Here is a 26,389-nt window from a genome sequence, read left to right on the forward strand (position 1 = left end):
CTCTGGTTTGCCAGAAGCTGCTGGCCACATGACCCAGAAGCTGCCTGCGGACAAACACCACTTCCCTCAGCCTATAGACTGAGATGAGTGTGCAACTCAGAGTCGTCCGCGACTGGACCTAACGATCAGGTGTACCTTTACCTTTAAGGATGCTAAAACTCCCAGCTTTCCCTAACTTAGCTTGGGCCAAACCAGACAAGATAACACAGATGCCTGTAACTTCAGTACAAAACAAAACAAGCTAGGGAGGGGAGCCGGGAATTGCACAAATCAAAATTTAGAGCACGGTTTGTTTTAAGCATTTGTTTCTTTATTTTTTAAAGAGAGCGTCGTTTAAGATCAACTCCGGGCGGAACACCAGCGAATGGGCAGGAGGCGGTTTCAATTGAGGGCACGCAGAGATCGGCTTTTCTGAGTGGCTGCTTGTCAAATGCTGACAGAGGCAGTCCTCATGAATCACTCCGGATTGTGATCATGTGCTGCGAGCCCTCGGTGAGCCGCCAAAGAGGAAGTGCGGCTTGTTTTCTTTCTCGGAGTTCCTCTGCTGTAGGAAGATGAGAGGAGGAGGAAGAGGAGGAGGAGGCAGCCGAAGCAGGAGGCCAAGTTAGCCGGGGATGGAGGCCCTCGAGTGGAGGAGCTCCCTGGGCAACGACACCTTCCCCTCCACTCTGAGCCCCGCGGTGCCTCCCTATGTGAAGCTGGGACTGACCATTGCCTACACGGTCTTTTATTCCCTCCTGTTCGCCTTCATTTACATCCAGCTCTGGCTGGTCCTTCACTACCGGCACAAGAGGCTCAGCTACCAGACGGTCTTTCTGTTCCTCTGCCTGCTGTGGGCGTCGCTTCGGACGGTGCTCTTTTCCTTTTACTTCAGAGACTTTGTCACGGCCAATTCTCTCAGCCCTTTCGCCTTCTGGCTGCTTTACTGCTTCCCGGTGTGCCTCCAGTTTTTTACACTGACACTGATGAATCTTTACTTCACTCAGGTAAGGAAATGGCCATGTCTGGATTGTGCCGTTGTTGTTGTTGTTGTTTGTTTGTTTTGAGGGTGGCATTCAGCTAAGTTGTATATGCAGAAATCATTCAGAAAGTCTTTGAAATGGATGAACATGACTAAGTTATTAATTTTAAGTGGGCCTACTCTGAGTAAAAGGTAGTCGAATCCCACCAGAGCACAAAAAGAGAGTTTCTCTGTTGTCTCTGAATCTCATTGCATGAAATACCATACGACATCCTTGTTTGGTTAGTAAACTACTTATAGTGCAACTTGTCATGATTTTTCATACGCCGAGAGCCATTTTACACAAACCTTTGTTGCACACTTGTAGCCGTCAGTAGAAGTTGTCCTTGTATTGGATATGTGGGGGATACTTTAAAAACCCAACATGAAACGCTTAGGCTAATCCTCAAATAGATACTGATAAGGAAACGAAAAGGGAGGGAGGGAAACTGCTTCCTCATGATCAAACTAAGCAGGTCATCTGATTTTTACCAACAAAACAAAGTAAGGTTTTGCAACTCACACATGTTGCCTCTTCAGCAAAGCGTCTGGATCTCAACTCCTTGATCTCACTGCTATAGAGATGGGTTAGTTTTAATAAAGTAGCTATCAGGAGATCCAGATCTCTCTGGCCATTTATTTTGATTGCAAGCGTTTTTTCTGTTTTGTTTTCAGTCCTGTCAAGCGAAAACGTATGCAAAAGTATGTGCGGGAAAATTCTTCCTGAGAACTGGTGTGGCGCAAGGGTTAAGAATGGAAGCAATGAGCCTGTTCTTTTTTACCTCAGCCAGGAACTTGCTAGATGGCCTTAGGCAAACCTCTCACTGTTTTCTCAACCTCAGTTCACCTTCTTGCCTATTTTGCAGGACTGTTGTTTAGGGCTAGTGAAAGAAAATGCATGTGAAGTGAGCTTTAAATACTTGAAATGCACTAATGCTAAGCATTATTACTTAATACCATTGAGCAATTTGATCATTTGGACCAAATATTTAGTACTAAATAATATTTTACTTTCCTTTTCCTATTTGCTTTATATACAAACACAAGCAGGTAATATAACAATACCAGCCTTTTAAAGAAGCTGGGCAGAGCAGTTGCAATATTTTATTTAAAATATGAGAAGTTTCTACAGGCGTTGAAATCTCAACTCATTTGGGAACTCGCTGAATGGCTTGTGCAGTGTTCCTTTGCATGTTCCTTTGCTTGGAACAAAACCCCACTGACTTCAGCAGAGCTTATTTCCAACATATGTGCAAAGGATCAAAACTTTATATTATATGTTATGTATAATATAATGTAACATTATTTATCTTTTAATTGCAGTTATTTATACACCTTCTTCCAGGATGCAAATCCTCCCAAAGCAGATTATAAGTAACATAAAATTACATTTTTGAAAAACAGAATAAGCCTGCAAGTCTTTTGTTAAATGCAGATGAGATATTATACTGATGGACTTAAAGAAGTGGCACACAAAAGCTAAAATACTGTTGCACACCACCCCAATCTCTGAGCAGTACAAGTTTCCAGGGGTTCCAAGTGTTTATCAATGGTTTGTGTTTCCTTTAGGAATGAAGCACAGTAGAGACTGTGGTGTATAACACATATATACAACCTGAGCCTATGATGGAGGGGTTCACAGCATTAACACCCTGAAAGGGTATTGTTTCTGCCATAGCCGCAGCCTTGGATTCCAGCAGAAATCAGGCATGGCTCTTTCTCCAGCTTGTTGCTTTTCTTCTGCAACACTCTACCATCAACTCTGCCTTTGCCTGTTGAGGGAGGGGCTCCCACCCATTTGCAGTCTGAACCCCTTAATCTCCCATCAGCTCACCAGGAAGCTAGCTTTGCTATCTCCAGAATTTAGACTGCTTGATTAGCTTTTAACACTTGCTAGATGCAGGAATCTGAGGGGTCTGGCCTACAGCTTAGCACCCCAGTACCATAACAATAAATTTGTGGCAGGTTTTGCTTGTACAGAAAACCCCCCCAATAATACTAATAAGAGTTGAGAAAACAAGTCAACCTTTGAAGGAGAACTACATAAAAGAATTGCAAGATCCATGATAATAAATCACCCAGGCTGCAATCCTGTGCACACACTTACTTGAAAGTAATCTACACTGAATACAATAGGGGTTAATTCTGAGGAAAAAATACCCTACTTGAGTGGATGCTTCAGAATCTATACAGGAGGTGGCAAGTTTGGCTTGTAATTCAGCATGTTGTCAAAGGGTGCCCTGTTAAAAATCACACCTACGTTGTCACAGAAGACAAGCAGGGGCAAGTGTGGAAAGGGAGGAGAAGAGATCACTCTGTCCAGAGGCAACTTTCATCCAAATAAAAATAAGAAAGGCTTCAGATTGGTTATGCCTCACCATGCATAACACCCAGCCTCTTGGGTGTGAAGGAAAGTTACTGAATACTAGCAAAAAATATAACTTTGTAGTTGGACATGTTGTAAAGAGAAAGCCCATAATATTAATTAGGATGGCTGAGCAGGAGAAATACATTAGGTAATCGGTTGAAATTATGCCAGTAAACTTAACATGTACAAAGCATGGGCAAAACAAGAAGTTGTCTTGGACCTCATAGTACAGCTTTTTGGGGGGCTACAACTCCCATCAAGGCTGGCTGGGGCTGATGGCAAATGTCCACAGCAGGTGGAGGGCACCAGGTTGGCATGTTAGCAGCATGCCCTTATTCCCTTATGGGGTATACAAGAGCCCTTATAGAGTCCTTTGTAGGTTCTCCATCAGTAGGAGAAAATAACAGAGGCCAACCAGAGAATATTGGGAAACAAAGCAGCTAGTAAGCCTGATCTTTATTGAACTGTTGCAACAGGGTGCTCCCCTCACAGGCAGGAGAAAGGAGGAGGACCCAGAACAAAGGTGTGCCTGCCCTTATATAGACATTTTGAAATTCCCTGCCCTGGAGATCAAGACCACCCCTCCATACATCATACATACATCACAGAAGGGGTGTAGCCCAAGAAGACTACCAAGACTACCCCCCCCCCAAAAAAAATACATCATAGAAAAGGCGGTCTACAGCAGAAATTTGAATGTTGTTGTTTTTCCTGTCTGCCAGGTTATCTGATAATGCCTTATCTGATTGCCTTTCCTGGTAGTCTGGCCATTTCTTTGAGATGGTAATTACTTAATTCCTGAGACAATGGGAAGGTTCTCTCACCCCCTCCTTGCAGAGAAACATTTGGTCAGTTTGGGAGTCAAAATGATTTCAGGACTATCTTCCTGTACTGTTTCAGACATGTGGTTTATATATTTATGTGCGTGTTTGCTTGGTACATTTATGAACATTTATTATATATAAATAAGACCTTAATTTATTTATTTTACATAACCATTACTTAAGCCATCCAAGAAGAATTTTACCATAAATCCCTATTAATGTGGGATTTGTTAGAATATTTATAGTGCTTACAGAGTTATTCACCATTGTGCTTACGGGAATGTAAGAATAACAACCATCTGATTAAAGGATATTGCTTCACAAGCTATAAAAAAAATCATTCTGAACACATATGATTACGTAAGTGTGCAGTTTGTTAAGGGCATTGAGAGTTATTACGAGACCCCTGTGTCCCTTCCAGAGCAACAGTTCCCAGAATGGTTTAACAGGAAACCCTGAGAGAGGACTAAGGCTCTCCTAACAATCACAGATAGTGGGAAGGACCAAAGTCAGAGTTGAGAGTTAGCAGTGAGGTGGACCAGAAGCAAGCAGAGAAAGAGAGCCAGGCCTGATTTCTGCTGCAATCCAAGGCTGTGGCTATGGGAGAAATAATAGCCTTTTGGGGTGTTAATGCTGTGGACCCCTCCATCATAGGCTCAGGTTGTATATATGTGTAAATGAACCATATATCACAAAGTATCTACTGTGCTTCATTCCCAAAAGGAAACATGAACCCTGTGTGAGTGCTTGGAGCCCCTGGAATCTTGCAACATGTTGGGGTGGTGTGCAACACTGGTGTCAAAAGTTGGGATACGTATTCGGGTTGATGCTCCAGCAGGAAATCTACCAGTAGCAACAGGTGGAGCAGCAGAGCCAGCAGCTTGAGCAAATTATCCAACAGCAAGACCAGAATGGGGTAGCAGCAAGCAGAGTGGGTGAGAAGGCTCTGTGGAAAGGAAAGCGTGATTCCATGCGAGGTGAGGGCCCTACTAGATGAGACTCTACATGGGGTGAAAGTGACCCAGGAGCCCAGCTGCAAGGCACACAGACGGAGGGGGTGGCCAAAGAGATCCAGAGTGTGGATGGGCAGGACTGTAAGCAGCCAATAGCTGGGGAAGAACGGGTGCAGCAGGAGGAATTGGAGGTGTTCCCACGAGAGGTGGTAGGCTCTCCTTCCCTGGAGGTTTTAAAGCAGAGGTTGAAGGTACACCTGTTATGTATGATCTAGCTGACATTCCAGCATTGCAGCGGGTTAGACTAGATGACCTTCTGGGTCCCTTCCAACTTTATGATTCTATAAAGACACCACAGTCTCCACTGTGCCTCATTTCCAAAAGGAAACACAGACCCTGGAATCTTGCACTGCTCAGAGATCAGGGTGGCATGCAACAGTAATATGCCAACAAAACAAAAAGTTGTAAGATGAATTCATCATACCAGTTAAGGATTAAAAGTAATAACTATTTTGGTTTTACTTTACTTGTAGGTCCACAAGCTGGGAAACACTGCTCTAGTGCAAATCCTTCAGAGTCCCTTCTTGCATACTTTTCAGGGCGGAACCAGCTGTTTTCCAAATGTGTGTCTTTGTTGGTAGGGAGGGTTTGGAACTTTCTGTCCTTCTCATTTTTCCTTGCAACCCCAGCCTCCATGACTCCCCCTCCCCAAATAATTATATTTATAGTTTTGGAACCATTGGACTGGGGTAAGAGCTTCGTGGGTGCTGGGGGTGGGGAGAGAAAAGCTGGAAGAGATGAACACTCACTCCTGCCTGCCACTTCTCTCCTGTAAACTCCCTGTTTCACCCCCATATTAGGCTTACAAATGGAATGGAACTCCATTTTTGCTGCGTAATATGCCTTTCCACTCTGAGTCAGAGTGCTTCAGCAAGTCACTCGCATACAAAACACAGGATTTATTCTCAAAGGAAACAGTTATCTTGATCCATTGGGTGAGATTCACTGCATAATACATCTTTCTAATTGAGAACAAAATTGGATAACCCGTCTAAGGATTTTATCCTTAAATATAAGATGAAGGAGCAAAGACACTTGTCATTTTCAGTATGGGGCATTTGACTCATCCCCCCATGGCTTCATTTTGGTCTACTAGCCTAAAGCAATTGTCTGTCTGTCTGTCTGTCTCACACACAAAGAGAGGAGAGAGAGAGAGAGAGAGAGTATTTGTTCTGCTCTCTGGTTAACCTGTCTTTGTGATATCCAGAATTGCCACAACTAGGCCTGATTTAAATGTTATACACCTGGACAGAAAGCACTTGCCACATGGTGCAGCACATTCCCGGCAATTCATTTTAATCCGATCCTCCTTGCCCATTACACATGCACAGAAGGGATCTGAAGTGTAGGCAGGTCCTATGCTGCCATGCTAATGGGACAGAGCCCAGTTTAAATGCAATGCTGGGTGCATGCAATAATGCTTGAGTTACATTCTTCCTGTTCACCCAGTGTACATTTTATTGGGTCTTAGATATGCAATAAAGGGTACCCTAACTGGAGCAGTGTCCTAAAGGCTGCTGATTTCGAAGTGAATTGTTTTTGTTTCCTGCTCAGCGTTTAGTCTCTTTCAGCTTGGCTAGTGATCCTGAGATTTCTCTGTCTTCTTTTGTCATGTGTAGCTTGTCCTCTTAGCTCTCAAAATGTATTTGCTGTCATGCTGTCAGGCTGTGTTTTACACATAGTTAATATGGAATGTGGCTGTTACTCAGCACAAAGGGTGCTTTCATATATATGAAATATGAATGGCCTTTGTAGCTCCCTCACATGCAGATGCCACTGGAAAGTCGATGCAGAAGCAAAAGTGGAAGAGAGGCATTTGTAATGCAAATGAACATTCTGGTCTATGTAGTTTTTCCATTTGGATCATACATCATTTATGTTAAGCCTTGTGTATCAAAACACCCTTTTGAAAGGAAAGATTGAAGCTATAAGGGGATTAATGGTTCCCACCCATGAATAATTCTCCAATTCATTTTGGAAGGAATATGAAACAAGATACAATCCTGGATATCTTGTCACTTACTATCTGTATTATTTGGATATAAAGTGACCAGTTTGTTTAACTTGTGTTTTGTACATTCTGTATTGTATACACCTTTTCTTGCACATGTTTACACTCACTGATCACTTTCATTTTATTGTCACTTGTGTTCTTGTGACATAGGTATGTGAAGTGTTGTTTCCACATCCTGATTAGTTCAGTGTTCTTCACAGGGGAAAAGAAAATAACGTTGAATAAAGTAAACAAGCACTCTGTGCATTCTTATCACTTGTGTTTACCACACTTGGAATTATGGTGATTCCATCAGGGTAATCACATCTTTGACTTTTCAACGCTTATCCTCAAAGAGAAGTTAGCAAAGGCATTTCAAAGACATGCCAAGAAATAATATATAAGAATGTGAATATACCATGGCCAACACATATTTGATGCTGAAAAGACTTGTTGTTAAGATGTAATCTACCTGAAAATCTTTACAACTTTAAACAATTTGATTGTTTGTGCCAGCTATATTTAAGCTACTTTATGGGATTGCAAACCCTGCATTTCATTTTGGTGCGAAGAAACTGAAGGCTAGTTTGCTGCCCTAGGATATGGTGGAGGGTGCTATCCTGTCACCAGTGTTTTAAAATCAGATTCAGCTGTCAGCCTGTTCAGCTTTTATATGTGGAATAGAGAAACCACCACCTTGTCTTTCACATCAGGCTTGCGCCATCCTGGGGTAACCATGGGCCACCCACTATCTCTCAGCCTGGCCTACCTCACAGGGATCAAATAGGGGAAAGACACCCTTTATGTTTTGGAGCCTAAGCCTACACAAGATGGGGCAATCATAAGCATCAATGCCCATTGTTTGGTGTTCACATCACCATACGAGTGCAAGAGAAGACATACGTGCTTTTTCCAAGTATTTGCTTATTCTACTTCAGGGGTCAGCAAACCTTTTCAGCAGGGGGCCGGTCCACTGTCCCTCAGACCTTGTGGGGGGCCCGGACTATATTTTGGAAAAAAATATGAAGAATTCCTATGCCCCACAAATAACCCAGAGATGCATTTTAAATAAAAGGACACATTCTACTCATGTGAAAACACCAGGCAGGCCCCACAAATAATCCAGAGATGCATTTTAAATAAAAGGACACGTTCTACTCATGTAAAAACATGCTGATTCCCGGACCATCCGCGGGGCCGGATTTAGAAGGTGATTGGGCCACATCCAGCCCCCAGGCCTTAGTTTGGGGACCCCTGTTATACTTCCTGCCTCCCGGTTTAACATTGGAGAGCCGTGCTCTTTTTGCTTAGGTTTGGACTGTATTGAGATTAGCTGTGAGCACCACATTTTTACAAGGATGAAAACAAAATGGAGATGAATTAGAGGATAGTGATGAATATGAGTAACAAGTTTGGAACATATTAGCAAGTTTGAAGCATGTGCGAAAGGTTAAGTGGAAGTGGCACAGAATAGATCAGAAAAAAATGGGGAATGTGCCAGTTCTCAGGTCTTTATGCATCCATGTCTTTAAACAGACTTTCTAGGGAGTAAGCCCCAGTACATAAGCTGGGACTTGCTTCTGACTTGCATAGAACTGCACTGTTAAAGGCTTCTATTTTGAACAGCGGAAGGGAACCCATGACCTTCTAGATCAGCGTTTCTCAACCGCTGTTCCCCGGCACACTACTGTGCCGCGAGACGCTGGCTGGTGTGCCGTGACATGAGAAGGGCGATTTTGCAGCATCATGGTCCCCTTTCGCTCTAGCTGCAGGAAGCCGGCCAGAGCCTCCCCTTTTTTTTCGCAAATAAATTTTGGGAGGGAGACTGAGGGAAAGCCGCCCACTTCTCTCTCACGCCGCTTTACGGCTGCTGAAAACCCCCCGAGAGAGAGCAGCGCCGCCGTACAGCGCCCAGGCTCCCTCCTCTCCCAAGGTAAAGGGATCCGCCGCCGAGAGTGGGAGGGGGGAGAGGGGGCGGGGGGAAGGAGGAGCGCAGGCGAGAACTGGTGGGCAGAAAAGTTGGCCAAGTCGCGGCAAGGCAAGGCAGGCGCGCGGGGGCGCGTGCGCAGGTAGCGGCTCGCGAACTGCGAGGCGCCAACCCGGCAGCTGAGAGCTAGAGCGCGCGAGGAGGGAGCGCACACAGGTGCCGGCGCCGCCGCTCTTCCAGCCCATCTGCCATTTTCCCAACACTAAGCGCTCCCCTCTCCCCCCCTTTCTTTTTATCCCACACCCCCATCTTTGCCTCGCTTTCTCCCGCCCTGCCCGTGGCCGCAATGAGCTTGACCCGCCGGAAAGCAATATTTGGCAAGTGTTTCTTACACTTATAGGGCGGCAAAGAGTTAATTTTTTAAACTTTTTTAATGGTGGTGTGCCTCGTGATTTTTTTCACGGAACAAGTGTGCCGTGGCCCAAAAAAGGTTGAGAAACACTGTTCTAGATAATCTGCTAGACTGCAGCTCCCATAATCTCTTATCATTGGACTATGGTGGCTGGGACTGATGAGAGATGGGATCCAACAATATCTGGAGGTACCCCACCCCTGGTTTATATTATATTAAGTGTTTTTTTCCTACTAGGCTACTCAGGGATGTTCACACATTACAGTAGAAGAGGATAGATATGCACTATAAAGTTCCAATACAGTTGTTTGACTCCCGTCCCCATCAGTCCTAACCATTGCCTGATGGATACCATATTGGCTACTCCTGCTGTTATGTATTTAGTAGGTACCTACTTTAACACCGACTCCACTACTTTCCACCATGTGTCCACTTGGTGTGGAGACAGGCTAAGGGGAACCACAGTGATCTGAGCTGCTTCTTCATTTCTGCAGTTTACACAAAGTTAGCAAAAAGGACGTTTAGTCATTTCACTTGTTACAGTGCAAAAGTGGGTACATGCTAAATATATAACAGGCACTTGCTTTTTCTACTTTTATGTGTAAAACAGCCTAGAAAAAGGACAATAAGCAACTGGGTTTCAGCCAAGCCGGCTGAAATGGCTCATCAGGAAATACCTATGTACTGTAAAAGCAGTTGAGCAACGGGAAATCAACTTACTTGGGATGTGACAGAGGGCTCATCCATACCATCATTTAATGTGTCAAGTAAGCTTCATGTGCTTCCATTAATTCTTTGTTGTCCATATGACATTCTGCTCTTTGTTCTCCTTTTTGGAGGACCTCGGGTATTGGAAAATCCAGACAAAGGGACTGGAAAGTGTGAGAGAGCAGTGATTTGGAAAACAAGACAATGGAGATACAGTAAGCTTAGTATCCACATTAAACGACAGTGTTCTCAGTCCCACAGCCCAGCAAACTTCAATGAATAAGCCAAGCCTGCTCAGCAAAGGCCCATCTCTATTAAAGGGACAAGAGAGTGCTAACAATATTTGAACCTTGAATTTGTGTAAGTATAATATGCACTTTCATTTTTATTCCAGGTGATTTTCAAAGCTAAATCAAAATACTCACCAGAACTACTTAAATACAGGTAAGAAACACCTTTCTTGTAATGAATAAAAGGAAAAGCAACCGTTCATTGCTGGCTGGGCCATATTGTAATACCCCTCCGTAGGAACTGTATTCACCTACTGAAAGAAGCAATAATTACATTGCAACATTTTCTTGAGAGTTTTATTGATTCTGAGGCACACTTTAGTCTGTTTATTGTTGACATTCATCTGTCTCTGGGGATGAAGTTAAACCACTAGAGAATCACAGTGCCTGTTGTGGCTCCAGAGACTGGTATCTTTTAACTGCTATCTCCTGCACCAAAGTAGCACAAGCCTGGGCAGTGTGTATGGGGGCCCTGGGCTGCCCAGATGACAAGACCTCCATCTCGGCCTCACTGATGTGGTCCAAAGGAAAGCAGAGCAATACATTTGGCACCAGCCTAGCAGAAGGAGTTGTTGGGAGGAGGTGTGCAAGATGCCATTCCACCATCTCAGGGACACCACTCCTGAATTGTGTAGGGTTTACTTCTTAGCCTTCTCTTCTCCCAAAGGGATCCTGCAACGCAGCAGGTAACACTTTAGCCTACCGTGCTTTGAAATAAGTGTTGTGGTTTTATTTATGCCCAGTATGTGCAAGCAACAGCAATGAACATGAGAGGACTGGAGTTAAATCTTGAAGGCCCTGAAATGCCCACATAAGGAATTTTTAGGCTACCACGAGCCTTGCCTCAGAATCAGGATGTCTTGCTTTTCCATGTCATGCCAGTTTTTTCACCCTGTGCCAGGATTCATTAGGGAGGATCCTAGTAGAAGCTGAGAGCCTGAGGAGAGCTTTTACACATAACACCTGGTCATATGCAGTTATTAAGACTCAAGAAAGACAGGAGAGAACCAAGAAGTTGCTTGCATTGAAGCTGCAGTTAATGCCCTCCAAGTTTACCTCTCCAAGTGCACAACCCCCTTGAAGGTGGGGTAGGGTACCTGTAGCCCTTCATTTGTTGTTGGACATGCATGCATGCATGTGGCAAAATAGATATGCGTGCATTTATCAGCATTTGTTAAACATACATTACATAGGTATGAAACATGAAAGGTGTAAAGTGTTTTCCAACTTGAAAATATCCACGGGTAGAGGTTGCCTTGACTTTCCTTCATGAGAGGCAACTGCGGTTCTATTTCTCTGAGCAAACATGGTAAAGTAAGAAAACCTTCCATTTCCATCTTTGGCAGGATGTTTTTAATTCCATGGCTTAAGCATGTTGTTTGGATGTGTTCACAAACATGTGATGTGTTCTTGTACTTTGCCTCTCCCTGCCAGAGTTTTGAAAGTGCGCTGTGTTTAATCAGATTTCCATGGAACAAGTTCACAGGCTGTGGTTACTGTGCAACCATTTAACTACTTACTTTCCGAAGTACAAATGCTGCAGTCTGTGTGGGATCAGTTTCAGCAGGCATCCCCAAACTTTGGCCCTCCAGATGTTTTGGACTACAATTCCCATCTTCCCCGACCACTGGTCCTGTTAGCTAGGGATCATGGGAGTTGTAGGCCAAAACATCTGGAGGGCCGCAGTTTGAGGATGCCTGAGTTTCAGCAAGGGATCCCACTTTTTTAGTACATTTAAAACGGATTGCTGTTTTTATTTCTATATCTCGCCTTCTAATGAGTGCAAGGTGGAATAGGTAGGTCTCCCCACCATCAAATTTATCTTCACAGCAACCCTGTGAGGTAGGTTGGGCTGAGAGTGAGTGATAGGCTTGCGATTCATGAGCTTCATGGTTGAGTGGAGCTTTAAACCCTGGTCTCCTGGGTCCTAGTCCAACACACTAATCAGGGGTGGACTTTGGTAATATGGCACCCTGAGCGAGGTCAAAATTTGGTGCGCCCTCCTCCGAATATTTCTTATTTTCACAATAATTACTTTGAGTACATAAAATAAGTAGATAGATAGATAGATAGATAGATAGATAGATAGATAGATAGATAGATAGATAACTGCTACTACTACTACTATGTGCCCCCTTGGCTCAGCACCCTATGTGGGAAAACTCTCTGCAACACCCTAAATTTGGCACTGCTATAACCACTACACCACACTGGCTCTGTAGGGTGTTGGACTGGATTGCCTTCAAGGTAACTTCCCACTCCAAAAACCTTTGCTTCTCTGTGGGAAATTTGAATCTGTTGTGTTCAAGTGACATTTATAAATGGCAATAATGGTATCCGAAGAAGTGTGTATGCACACGAAAGCTCATACCAATGACAAACTTAGTTGGTCTCTAAGGTGCTACTGGAAGGAATTTTTTTATTTTGTTTTGGCAATAATGTTGCTTGCTAAATACTACTTCTGTACCAAACGTGATTGTGCAGAAGCTTTAATAATGGCTGATCATGTACTGCACACATGGCAGCATTTGCAGTGGGAAGTGAGCAGGCACCTGGCAGAGTTGGTGGGCGAATGGCAGCGAGATGTTGAACACAAGAGTCCTGTGCTGCTAGCCTGCTGTCCTCAAGTAAAATGGGGAACTTGTTCCCATCACCAATGTTGCAGTGGGATTCCACTGCCACTTAGGTTGGCTTCTGTACATGGAATTGTGTGTTTTGGCGAGGGGTGGGCAATTGTCTCCTTTGCCTCAGGCAGCAAAATGTATTAAACCAAGTTGTATACACACCTTTAAAGCACATTTGCCTCCTCAAATAATTCTGAGTATTGTAGCTTGTTAAGGGTTGCTGAGAATTGTAACTCTGTGAGGGATAAGCTACAGTGCCCAGAATTACCGGTATTTGTGAGAAAGAGTGTGCTTCAAAGGTATGGTGTGTGCCTTAAGCTAAGGAACTGTTTTGTCATGGAGAAACAATGAAGAGTTTCATAGCACCTTAAAGACTAGTAAATTTATTTATGGCATAGCTTTCAGGTCTCCAGTTCCCTTCATCAGACGTGGCAAGTTTTATCTTGAGTTACAGGGGTATACATGGGGGGGGGGGGTTTTGAGAAGAGGAGAGTTGCAGATTGTAATATCAGAAGGGAATTAATTGTTGAAAAAAGGAGCTTCAAAGGAAGAAGGAGCTTCAAAGGAAGATTGCATCATGAAACCACTGAATTACAATGAATCTACCAAGAGATTCATTGCTATCACTTGTGGCCTGAATCTATTCAAAGGCTTTAAAAAAAGAAAATCACACAGCATGAATTAATTAGTTTATCAATGCCAGGATGTCTGTGTTTTTAACAACAATTACTTTGTCACTGGTAGCTGTTATAACGTAACTATCACCACTTGTACTTTTTGCATTTAATTTCCTTCTGACCTCAATGTTTGCAATCCCCATTCCACCAAGCCATGTGCCTATACAGTATTCCTATAATTCGGGATAAAATTTCATGCATCTGATGAAGTAGACTAGTCCACAAAAGCTTGTGCCATTTATACTGTTATGTACAGCCCAATCTCTGAGCAGAGAGAGATTTTAAGGGTGCCAGCTCATCCTTTGAATTGGGTTTCCTTGGAATGAAGATCATTGGAGACTATTGTGTCTTTTATTTACACACACATGTAGACGTAGCATAAGATGGGAGAGCTCACAGCCTTAACTCTCCAACAGATCTTCAAACAGTGAAGTCTCTGTGTTTCCAGCTCCAAAGGTGACTAGAACAGACTGGGTCCTGGCCTACTCTTCAACTACGCCCAGGATGATATTGCCACCTGCCAAGTGAGGGTGGGAGGCTTGTTCCCTTCTTTTGGAAACATCATTACCTAGTCATTTCTATGGCAGCACACCTGTATTTGGCTAACTCTTTTTAGTCAAGCAAAAAAGATGCTTAACAGACTTGCCTGTGGCCATTAACAAAGAAACTGGTTTGACCACTTCTACAGAATCCCATCTTACAGATATAGAACCACAGGCTTAGTGACCCAAATATTATTTTTTATTATCTCTGTCCTGCCCCTCTCAAAAAAACCTAGGGCAGCAAACATCAAAAAGTTAAAACTATGCAATTTAAACTAAAATACAATTATTATTTTTTAAAATGCAAAACCATCTAAAAACATGTAAATTCATTTAGAACATACTTGCCAGTTACTAATTTCAAGCTTGCTATGGCCAGTTTTACTCAGCTATCAAATGCCTGGGTAAACAGGAATGTATTTAAGTATACATTCAGTATAGGGTGGTATACTAAACAAACAAACAAAACAAAACAAAATAACCCCTGAAAGTCAATGAGAGAGATGCACCTTTCTCACTTTACAAGGGACAGCATTGTATAAATGAGGAACCACCACTGAGGGGACCCTGTCCCAGATGCCATCCATACCGGCACCATCCCAATCCTATAAAAGGACATTTGTTAGGTGCCTTAAACTCTTCATTGCTTATGTGCAACACAGCTACTCCTCTAGAAATTGTAGTGAAGGGTATATATTCTTGGATAACCTTGTGCATTTTATTAACACTTGCTAAAAAGGTAATCATTTAAAAAGCAATTGTTTCCTTCTCCCCATTTAGGTTGCCTCTTTATCTCGTGTCATTTATTGTCAGTCTACTTTTCCTGCTGGTGAATCTCACGTGTGCCGTACTTGTGAGAATAGAGAATTCAGAAAGGAAGATCATTGTATTGATCCGGGTTGCTATAAACGACTCATTGTTTGTGCTATGTGCCATCTCACTCTCCATTTGTCTCTACAAGATTTCCAAGATGTCCTTAGCAAATATTTACTTGGAATCCAAGGTAAAGTACAGCTTCAGACATTTGTACAACTTCTGTGGGAATTGTATCTTTGTGTGGAAAAGTGAGTGGTATATGTTGAAGAACAAGGCCCCATACATTTAAAGCAGTATCATATCACTTCAAACAGACATTGCTTTCCCTAAGGAAGTTTCTCTAGTTCTGTCCCCTCGGTATGTGACTCATGAGAGAAGAAGGTGGCCCACCCACTTCCCCCCCCCCCATTAAGTCAATATGAATGTATGTTCATTTTATTAGCTTTAGGCTGTAGTCCTTTGCACACATACCAGGGAGTAAGTGCCATTGAATGCAGGGAGCCTTATTTCTCTCTGATGCCACTCCCCTCATTGCCTAATGGTGGAAGGTGGCTACTTGCTTTCCCTTCTACGACAGCGGAATTATTAGACTCAGAAACATTGTCCTTAAGTGCTTATGTTTTTACCTCAATTCTTGCCCTTTCCCCCATCAGTTGGGAAAAGTGATGGGGATTCAGAAAAACAAAATTCATAATATAATTCTTCTCGGTTCATTGCAGTAGCAAAGGTTATGGGCAAACACCTTTGCTGTCTCCCTTCCTTCTCTTCCCCTCTCTTCTTTCAATGTTCCCACATGTCTCTTTTTATTCAGATGTCGGCCTTCCATCCCATGGGTATTTAATAGTCTGATGATCATACCTTCTTTCTTTCCTGATCAAGATTCACCAAGACTCATATTTGGGAACTTTTAGAAAAATGTCTCTTGTTCCGCGAGACAGGCTGACTTCTTGTTCTATGTTGGTGCTTGTCCTTCATTCCAATTTAGATTCCTGTTGTCATTTGGTTATTTTAAAGAATTTTATATAATTATTTAATGTGCTTAAAGGTAAAGGGACCCCTGACCATTATGTCCAGTCGTGACCAACTCTGGGATTGTGGCAGAGAATCCACCACCATACTCAAATGTCCTGGTATCACGTCAATGCATTTCAGCACAAAAATTAACAAATCAGGGATTTTGAGTCATAGCACCACAAGCGGTAAATCTGTTGGATATTTGGAATATACAGGGTTCGCTCTTGCACACATGCAATTTGTAAAGTGATATTTTGGGTATTACTTCAGCAGAAGCACAACAGAGCAATGATCCTTTATTGCAGGATTTTTGTTTGGTTTTATTCCTTCAATCATGACACAGAAATCTACAGCAATCAATGAACTGGCTGAACGGGAACCTAACACATACACCTTTCCTCCATGGGGCTTAGGGCTGGGTTCAGGGATGAGGGCTACACCCTTCCCAACAACATTGCGGGTGAGGGAGGTAGGGCTGTGCATGTCTATCTGGGCCACGGCTGTCCAGAGAGCTTCATGAGCTGAACGAGGACTCAAATCCAAATCTATATAAGATCTTGGGAAGCATGTGTGTTTATTATGTTAGAGAAACTGGAGTGTAAAAGGCCACATAAAACTGCTCTGTCTCAGTTGGTTAATTTGGAGAAATACCGTACTGAAAACGCCAGCTATATACCGTGTTTCCCCCTTTTTAAGACGGAGTCATAATATAAGCCATGGCAGGATTTTAAAGCCTTTGTAAAATATAAGACATACCCCGAAAATAAGCCATGCCTGCAGGGTCGGCTCCCAGCAGCGCTGGGCATGGGAGAGAGGAGACTGAGCAGCCACTGTGGCATTGCGCTGCCAGAGACTCGCAGCCACTGAGGAGCTTGCGGCGCCGGGGCTTGCAGGCGGCTCTCGCCTTGCCGCCCTTTCTCCTGCTCCCGGGGGAGACGTGGCTTCTATTCCCCATTGCCAAGGAAACAGCCCGGGGGAGAGACGCCAGAGCTGAGGCGCCCCCCGCCCGCGGATCCCACGTGCCGCCGAAAACGGCAATGCTTAGGGCCCCCCACTCCTCGCCCGAAGTGGAGTAAGGCCCCCCGAGCGGTCCAGGGCTTGCTTCCGAATGCGCAGGGACAGGACTGCGCTGTTAAACTCTTTGCAAACTCCTTGCCCAAAAGAAAGCTGTCCTGCAGAGTGCCGGATCGAGGAGCCGGTCTGCAGAGTCAGCGCCCAGCAGCGCGGCGCTGGATTGAGGAGGCGGTGCTTCGTGCGGAGCTGCTGGGCGCCGACCCGGCAGGCCGCTTCCTCGATCCGGCGGCCTCCCGGGTGGGCGCCCAGCAGCGCCGTGCGGAGCACCGGATCGAGGAAGCGGCCTGCCGGGTCGGCGCCCAGCAGCTCCGCACGAAGCACCGCCTCCTCAATCCAGCGCCGTGCTGCTGGGCGCTGACTCTACAGACCGGCGGTGCTCCGCGCGGCGCTGCTGGGCGCCAACCCGGGAGGCCGCCAGATCGAGGAAGCGGCCTGCCGGGTCGGCGCCCAGCAGCTCCGCACGAAGCACCGCCTCCTCAATCCAGCGCCGCGCTGCTGGGCGCTGACTCTGCAGACCGGCTCCTCGATCCGGCACTCTGCAGGACAGCTTTCTTTTGGGCAAGGAGTTTGCAAAGAGTTTAACAGCGCAGTCCTGTCCCTGCGCATTCGGAAGCAAGCCCTGGACCGCTCGGGGGGCCTTACTCCACTTCGGGCGAGGAGTGGGGGGCCCTAAGCATTGCCGTTTTCGGCGGCACGTGGGATCCGCGGGCGGGGGGCGCCTCAGCTCTGGCGTCTCTCCCCCGGGCTGTTTCCTTGGCAATGGGGAATAGAAGCCACGTCTCCCCCGGGAGCAGGAGAAAGGGCGGAAAGGCGAGAGCCGCCCGCAAGCCCCGGCGCCGCAAGCTCCTCAGTGGCTGCGAGTCTCTGGCAGCGCGATGCCGCAGTGGCTGCTCAGTCTCCTGCTCTCTCCAGTGTCCAGCACCGGCGCAGCTGGGCACCGACCCTGCAGGCTGCCTCCGGAACCCAGCAGCAGCAACGCTGGCTGCCGTAATTACAGTTAAAAAAAAATTAAAAAGACACCCCCCCGAAAATAAGCCATAGGCTTATTTTCTTGGGTAAAATAAATATAAGACGGTGTCTTAAAATGTGGGAAACACGGTAGTTCCATTTTTAGACTTGGTTGTAATAGGATGGGAAGTTTCTTTCAGCTTGTTCCTCCCTGACTACCATAGCAACAACATTTTATCTCTAATGCAAAGATGTACATAGCAATGATTTCCTCTTTTAAGTGTCGTCTGCTGTGTGTAAACTGTCCCACCACAGCTTTCGTGGTCCTTTTTCCTACACTTCTTGATTTCAGTTCCTTTAATAATGCCACAAGCCCTTGGATCAGCAAAGTGTCATGTGCTTATTTAAATGTTCTTGGTTCAGACAGACAGCTTTTGAAAATAATGTGCTTAAATCTTGGAAATTAGACTAGATGGGAATATCTAGGGGCTTGGTGTAAAATCGCAAATAGTAGAAAGATATATAATCTTAGATCCAACCCAACATATAAACAAACAACAAAAGTTGATCTATAAGCGTGGCTGTGATCCTGTGCACATTTTCTTGGGACTGAATTCCATTGAACATGATAGGACTTCTTACTTAATAACAATGCATAGTATGGCAGTGAAATATTACGAGAACTCAGCTGCAGAATATGGGTAAGCATGAGCACTGTACACCTGGCAGTAGCAAAAGAAACTGTAGATTTAAAAAAAAACAACAGCATCTGGGGTGGTCCTAAGTAACTTGATGTCCAGCTATGCTATTCTCCTAGAATCATGTCATTTCAGTGCTCACTTTCCAAGCCCAAATTCAAGTATACTAAGATGTGTGTTTTTAATCTCTCCTTTAGGGTTCATCCGTATGCCAGTTAACTACTGTAGGAGTGATCGTTATACTGCTTTATACATCAAGAGCCTGTTACAACCTGTTCATTTTATCGTTTTCTCAAAGCAAGAATTCTTTTGATTATGATTGGTACAATGTATCTGACCAGGCAAGTATAGTACTTTCCTGTGATATCAAGATTAAATCATTCTTGCACTGATATTTGATTGCATAAAAGGAAAACCCCATTTACCCGACATGCATTGCAATTAATAATAATTTGCCACAAAGGGTTCTGCTCAAGTCAGGCTGTACTCGGTCTGCAAGGTAAGAACTTTTTGTGCAGAACTATATGTAAGCTTTTAGATATCAAAGTTTTTTAGCCTTTAAAAAAAAGAGAGGCTACAGAAGCTTAGCTGGAGAATTGTAGGACTCATTTATGTGCATTTTGTAGTCCAGGAATGTGATATAAGGAGGAGAGTAATGCAGTATAACCACTTCGTCCTGCAGAAAAATAATGAACTTATCTTGAAGAAACCTACCATGTGCACCTGCCTGGTTTTGGCATGATGACTTCATAAAAAATAACCCATGGAAAAGCCTTAAGAAAGCATTCCTTTTAGGCTATAAGAAGCTCTATCTGCCAACAAGTCTTAAGTCCAATTGGGCTTTTGATTTTACAGATTTCACTGGAGCTACTCTTGTGATTAAAGCATCACAGGATGTCCAACCAAGTACTAGCAGTAGCACGGTGCAAGGTTCATTTGGCTCATAGGCAGAAAAGGAAGAGCTGCACTTGCCTGCCCCTTGCAATTATTTTTTTTAATGAAACAACTGGCATGCTTTCAACTGACACATTTAATATCACATGTAGTTTAGCCCCAGTTGTGATTCATTCTGAGAAATCCAGAACCAGGTCAGTTTATCCACGAGTGACTCATGGGTATAACCCTTCCAGAGTGACTAAGAACTAGGCCAAAATTGCAGTGTCTCTCATGTTATAAGTACATCCCCAAAACAGCTTGTGGAAGAGTCCATCTACTTATTTCAGTATGTTTAAAGTGCCCACTGGTCATGGCATCCTTATTAGTGGGATCTGCTGGTCAGAAAATCCCCGTGAAACCTGCCTGCCTGGATACCTGCTGGTTCTTTGTTTATTTAAAAGGGACCCCTGATCATTAGGTCCAGTTGTGACCGACTCTGGGGTTGCGGTACTCATCTCGCGTTATTGGCCAAGGGAGCCGGCGTACAACTTCCAGGTCATGTGGCCAGCATGACAAAGCCGCTTCTGGCGAACCAGAGCAGCACACGGAATTGGTTTACCTTCCCACTGTAGCGGTACCTATTTATCTACTTGCACTTTGACGTGCTTTCGAACTGCTACTAGGTTGGCAGGAGCTGGGACAGAGCAATGGGAGCTCACCCAGTCACGGAGATTCGAACTGCCGACCTTCTGATCGGCAAGCCCTAGGCTCAGTGGTTTAACCCACAGCGCCACCCGCTGTTTATTTAGGCCAAGATAATTGTAGATGCATCTAGGCAATCTCTGGTGCCCAGAGATGTATTTTATGCAGTTGATTTTCACAAAGAGTGGTGAAAGAGTTGTATTTCTGCACACAGAAGTGTTTTCCTTATGCATTCTGCAATAGATGGAGGTTGTGTGATTGTTGCAAATGCTGAATTTAGTTGTACATCTAATACATATTTAACTTTAATTTTGCAACAGGCAGATTTGAAATGTCAGTTGGGTGATGCTGGATATGTTGTATTTGGAGTAATCCTGTTTGTATGGGAACTTCTGCCCACATCCTTAGTGGTGTTCTTCTTCCGTGTCCGAAACTCTACAAAAGATCTAGTAAGTTATATTTTCCCCGCATTTAACATATGCCCACTTCTTGGTATTCTATTTTTTTAAAATGCCTCTCATGTCATAGCAATGTCACGTCCCTTCTGAAATCTGAGTGCACACATTTATTGAACAATACAGACAGCACCCTTTGTTTTTGCATAATTATTCTTCCGCTCAGTCCATTATGCTCTAGAGTTATTAAGGCATTTATTTCCTGATGTTATGGACTCTCAGCTTTGGGGGAAGGTGGCACAGGGTTGTTGGTTCAAAATATCTGGATTGCAAATATTTATGATAAGAATTTGCTTGCCTCATTCTTGATTTATTGTGACTCACTATGAAATCATTTACTAGGGACCCAGGTGGCGCTGTGGTTAAATTTAAGAATTCATCTTTTTTTTTAAAAAAAATCCTTCCAGTAGCACCTTAGAGACCAACGAAGTTTGTCATTGGTATGAACTTTCGTATCTGAAGAAGTGTGCATGCACACGAAAGCTCATACCAATGACAAACTGGAAGGAATTGCTACTGGAAGGAATTTTTTTATTTTGTTTCAATTTCGGCAGACCAACACAGCTACCTACCTGTAACCCATTTAAAGCAGAAGTTTGCACAATGTTACAAAGGAGAAGGGCAGATCAGTGTATAGAGCTTCACTTTATTTAAACAAGATTCTTGTTTTGCATACTTGTGTTCCAAAATCTTTGTATGTAACTGATGTAGCATTTTTTTATTTTGGTATTTCCCCAGGCTGGAAAATTAGGGAAAAACATTAACATCAAAGGTTCTTTAAAAATTAAGACAAAACGGTGTGTGTGTGTGTGTGTGTGTGTGTGTGTGTGTGTGTCATTTTCTCATCTTCAATTAAAATCCTAAAGATTAACCATATTAAAATGCCGGCCACCTCTTCCCACCTTAAGGCTCTTACAAGATGCACCCCTTGCTTTGTTTATCATTGAGCCTAATGAAGCTTTATGGAGAATTCTAAAGCTTGCATACTGTTTTGTGATACTGTGGTTGGCAAAAAGTATCTCCCAAATATGGATTTTGGAATTGGATATTCTGGAAATTAGCCACTAGAGGGGAGTAATAGCCAAATAAAATAGTGATATTCTATATATGTGTCTGGAAGTTTATATAAGCAATTACATAGCAGAGCTTTGTTAACAGGGAATTAAATGACAGTTCAAATTACAAAAATTTGACTAAGTTTGTACTTTACTTCATATCTCCTTATTTAAAGAAGATCCTCATAATTTAATTATTTTTTTCTCTCATGATACGGTACTATACGTTTCACAGTGCGAGACACTGGGTGAAAAAAGGCAGAAAGAGATGCATGTTTCCTCTCAAATCAAAGATGACAAAATAATGCCAAGCTAAGCCAGTTTCTTCATGATAACAGTGAGCAAATATAATTCTGTGGCCATTTTAGTATGCTTAAAAAAAATAAATTAAAAAATGACTGGTATTGTGAGCAACCTAATAGCTGTTGACTAGAAGATAGCTCAGTTGGTAGAGAAACTGTTAATCTTGGGATTGTGCAACATTGAGCAAAAGATTCCTGCATTTCAGGTGGTTGGAATAGATGACTAGATGTGGTCTCCTCCAACCGTACAATTCTATGATTCTATTGATTTGGGCCCCTGTATTTAGTTTGGGACATTAGAGTTCAAAAAGAAATAGCAAAGATTCAATGTCAAATCAGATAACAAAAGACGAGATAATTTGGGTATGTCTCAATGTAGAATGGGTGGCTTGTTAAATCAGAGTATAAATTAGAACAGATAAGCCAGATCATTTGCTTCCTAATGATACTCTCATATGCTTTGGAAACTTTGCAAGACTTAACTTATTGTCTGTTCCTGTTCACTCCCATCATTTTCCTCCAAGCAAAAGGAGAAGGAACAGAGGCTATATTCAGATACGTTTACCAGAAGGCCAGCATGTAAATAAGTGCACAGAAATGTGAGACAGGATAGGAGAAGTGTGGTCAGAATTCTCTGCATTTCTCTTTCAAGACAGATGCCAAATCACAAAACTCGGCAACGGGAAATGGGTGCAATGCAAAGTAACTTCTCTTTCATCCCTAGACAAACCCAGGGATAGTACCAACGCATGCGTTCAGTCCAAGATCTTATTTCTTTGACAATCCTCGCAGATATGACAGTGATGATGATTTGGCGTGGAGTATATCACCGCACAGTATACATGGCAGGTGAGGCAAACTGATGTGATGTGAGGCCAAAGGGAATTGTGTCCAGTTGTGGCAGAATTCTAGCTTTGGTAGCTTCTGTGACTGGAGCAGATGTAATTTTCAGAATTTCCCCCTTTCACCTGCAGTCCCTCCTAGGGTCCTCCTAGAGCAGAGTGGAGGGGCACAAGGGCTTGCAGAAGGAAGTGGTAATTAGCCAGGCTAATTTAAAGAGCCTTCTGTCAGCAGAGGGACACAACTGTACAACACCCATTAATTTCAAGGGGGACCTATTGATTTCAAATGTTCTACTTGGCTGTATTATGCCCAGTATTTTGCCACAGTAACAATTTATTCTTTACAGTAATCTGCCACGCTTCTGTGACGCCTAGCTTCTATCACTCAGGTTTATGTGTGATTCCAACCTCTTTCTGTACACTCCATGGAAATTTGAGTTTCATTCCCCAATACCCCGCATTATTAAATTGTACAGGACTGGGAGACACCAGAAGAACAGGAATTACTTCCTACAATTCATTATTCTACCCAAAGCTGGGAAGACAACCAGCTAAACAGGTTATGAATGCCACAAACATGCAGATAAGTTATTGCTGGAATCTTTATGTGTCTCATCAAAATATGTTGCGTGTAAATGAAAGTTGTACTCAGATTTAGTTTCCAAGTACAATTGGGGATTGTTAGCATAGAACTCTTGATGACCTGGATTAACAGCTAAGTATAAAATTTAAGACAAGCCACAGTGTTCTGTTCTTGTATGATCCTATGCCCCTCTAGCGAATTCCTTTCCAGCTGCAGCAGGAATTCATTCCAGGAACCACAGGATTGCAGCAAACATGCCTGCACAATTCCTTGAACCAAAGGCTGTCTAGTGCCTGCTTAGAACTTGACAGAACATATGACCTGAAGTATTGTTTTTTATCGCCTATATTTTACCAAGTTAATTTCTCTTTAATTTTGTTTTCTAGTTTCTCCCCCGATTACTATGACTGGGGACATCAAATCAACAGCTTTATGCCTCACATTGGATCCTTGCAGCAGGATTATACAACAGAGATAGAACGACCAAGCCCAATGTAGCACTAAACCAATGTTGATTAAAATAAATCCACATTAGTTATAAGACACAAGTTACAGGGGCATAGCATGACCCATGGAAAAACATAGGAGTAAAAACAAGCTATAGGTTTACTTAGTTAAACCATACAGGTTTAACATAGTTATATTTTCACTCCAATCTGCCTTGCTTAGGATGTGATCTTGCAAAGATTTGCACATGTACTTTAATTATACATAGGAGCACTCCTACTGAAGTCACTGTGTCTCCTTTTATAATGAAGACAAAATACAGAGGTGTTATTACAAGACTGCAGCCTAAGATAAAACATTTGTATTCTGTATTATCTATTTTTATGTTGGAAAACTACTGCTATAAATTTATAGCCCTTTTCTTATATTGTCACTGTTTATATGTACAGAAATAATTTTGTGTCTCATGTTGTAATGTATTCAGTAGGATATGATGGTGATGAGTTGTGATCATCATACAAAGTATTTTGGCAATGTTGATATAAAAATATTTTTAAAATACTCCTAGTTCCAACAAAATGTTCATTACAAAAAGTCTAATATTACTTGATGCATGTATGGAATGGATGACAAGCAAGTATTGCCAATTGTGATTAATGAGAAACTGTTAATTTCATATTCAGTTTCATGGGATCCTACCATGAGAAAAGAATAGACATAAAATAAAAAGCTTCCACGATACCTATGAGCTCAGCATTTGATAGTTCATCATTTGATATAAGCAAACAACAAATCTGTATGTAAGCTTAAGAATAAACACTGTCCAAGTCTTAATAGAAAACCAAATGTTTTATTAGTATTAATCACTGAATATAGTCCATAGTCCATTTTTTACCAGTATAAGACACCTGTCCAACATTATTATTTGTGTTTGTAATTTCCAATTGCTAGCTGTGGCTTTGCCAATATTTTTCGTGAGTCAGCTAAACACCAAGTGATTATCTAAATATCAGGTGCCAAATTCCATTCAGCATTTTATTCGTAATCCAGGCTTCATTTACATTTTCTGTTCCAAGTTACAGGTACATTGGTGCAAACTACATTGTATATCTGTACAATGACACTTTTAGACAGCATATGAAAAGTGCAAGGCCAATTTTTGAGAAGAGAGGACAAATGGGGTGGGGTAATCTTTGTCCCCCCATTTGGGAGAACATTTTGTAAATGAGTAAACAGAAGTATTAACAAGGGAATTATTGTTCCTAGCAGGATGCAGTCTTAAAGAAAATGTTACTACTTCCTTCATTAATATCTACTTCAAGTATTACTCATTTGATCTACTGAGTTGAATGCAGACCAAATAGGTAGCCTATATACCACAGCAACAGAAAAAAATAAAGTGAGTGGGTGAAATTTGCTTAGTTGACTAATCTCAATAGGTACAATATGTTGTTGTTGTTTAGTCGTGTCCGACTCTTTGTGACCCCATGGAGCAGAGCACGCCAGGCACTTCTGTCTTCCACTGCCTCCCGCAGCTTGGTCAAACTCATATTCGTAGCTTCGAGAACACTGTCCAACCATCTCATCCTCTGTCGTCCCCTTCTCCTAGTGCCCTCAATCTTTCCCAACATCAGGGTCTTTTCCAGGGAGTCTTCTCTTCTCATGAGGTAGCCAAAGTATTGGAGCCTCAGCTTCAGGGTCTGTCCTTCCAGTGAGCACTCAGGGCTGATTTCCTTCAGAATGGATAGTTTTTATCTTCTTGCAGTCCATGGGACTCTCAAGAGTCTCCTCCAGCACCACAATTCAAAAGCATCAATTCTTCGGCGATCAGCCTTCTTTATGGTCCAGCTCTCACTTCCATACATCACTACTGGGAAAACCATAGCTTTAACTATATGGACCTTTGTAGGCAAGGTGATGTCTCTGCTTTTTAAGATGCTGTCTAGGTTTGTCATTGCTCTTCTCCCAAGAAGCAGGCGTCTTTTAATTTCGTGACTGCTGTCACCATCTGCAGTGATCATGGAACCCAAGAAAATAAAATCTCTCACTGCCTCCATTTCTTCCCCTTCTATTTGCCAGGAGGTGATGGGACCAGTGGCCATGGTATTAGTTTTTTTAATGTTGAGCTTCAGACCATATTTTGCGCTCTCCTCTTTCACCTTTCATTAAAAGGTTATTTAATTCCTCTTCACTTTCTGC

At 43.0% G+C, this 26,389-nt stretch overlaps 1 protein-coding gene across 1 annotated transcript; it reads left to right on the top strand.

Moving 5' to 3' along the window:
* Positions 1-492: 492 nt before the first annotated feature.
* Positions 493-26,104, top strand: GPR137B (G protein-coupled receptor 137B). Its single transcript, XM_060272861.1, has 7 exons — positions 493-986; positions 10,640-10,689; positions 15,159-15,381; positions 19,126-19,273; positions 20,831-20,955; positions 23,043-23,167; positions 24,130-26,104. Exons 1-7 carry the CDS (start codon positions 615-617, stop codon positions 24,239-24,241), a joined length of 1,155 nt encoding a protein of 384 aa, XP_060128844.1. The 5' UTR covers positions 493-614; the 3' UTR covers positions 24,242-26,104.
* Positions 26,105-26,389: the final 285 nt, after the last annotated feature.

Source organism: Zootoca vivipara, chromosome 3 (genome assembly GCF_963506605.1).
Source record: "Zootoca vivipara chromosome 3, rZooViv1.1, whole genome shotgun sequence".
NCBI lineage: Eukaryota > Metazoa > Chordata > Lepidosauria > Squamata > Lacertidae > Zootoca > Zootoca vivipara.

Excerpts from the sequence above, each read along its gene's own strand:
- GPR137B (XM_060272861.1), top strand. The coding sequence starts at position 615 with ATGGAGGCCCTCGAGTGGAGGAGCTCCCTGGGCAACGACACCTTCCCC. Across the intron at positions 20,956-23,042 it reads GAAACTCTACAAAAGATCTA|ACAAACCCAGGGATAGTACC; the intron begins GTAAGTTATATT and ends TTTCATCCCTAG. Across the intron at positions 23,168-24,129 it reads CCGCACAGTATACATGGCAG|TTTCTCCCCCGATTACTATG; the intron begins GTGAGGCAAACT and ends TTTGTTTTCTAG.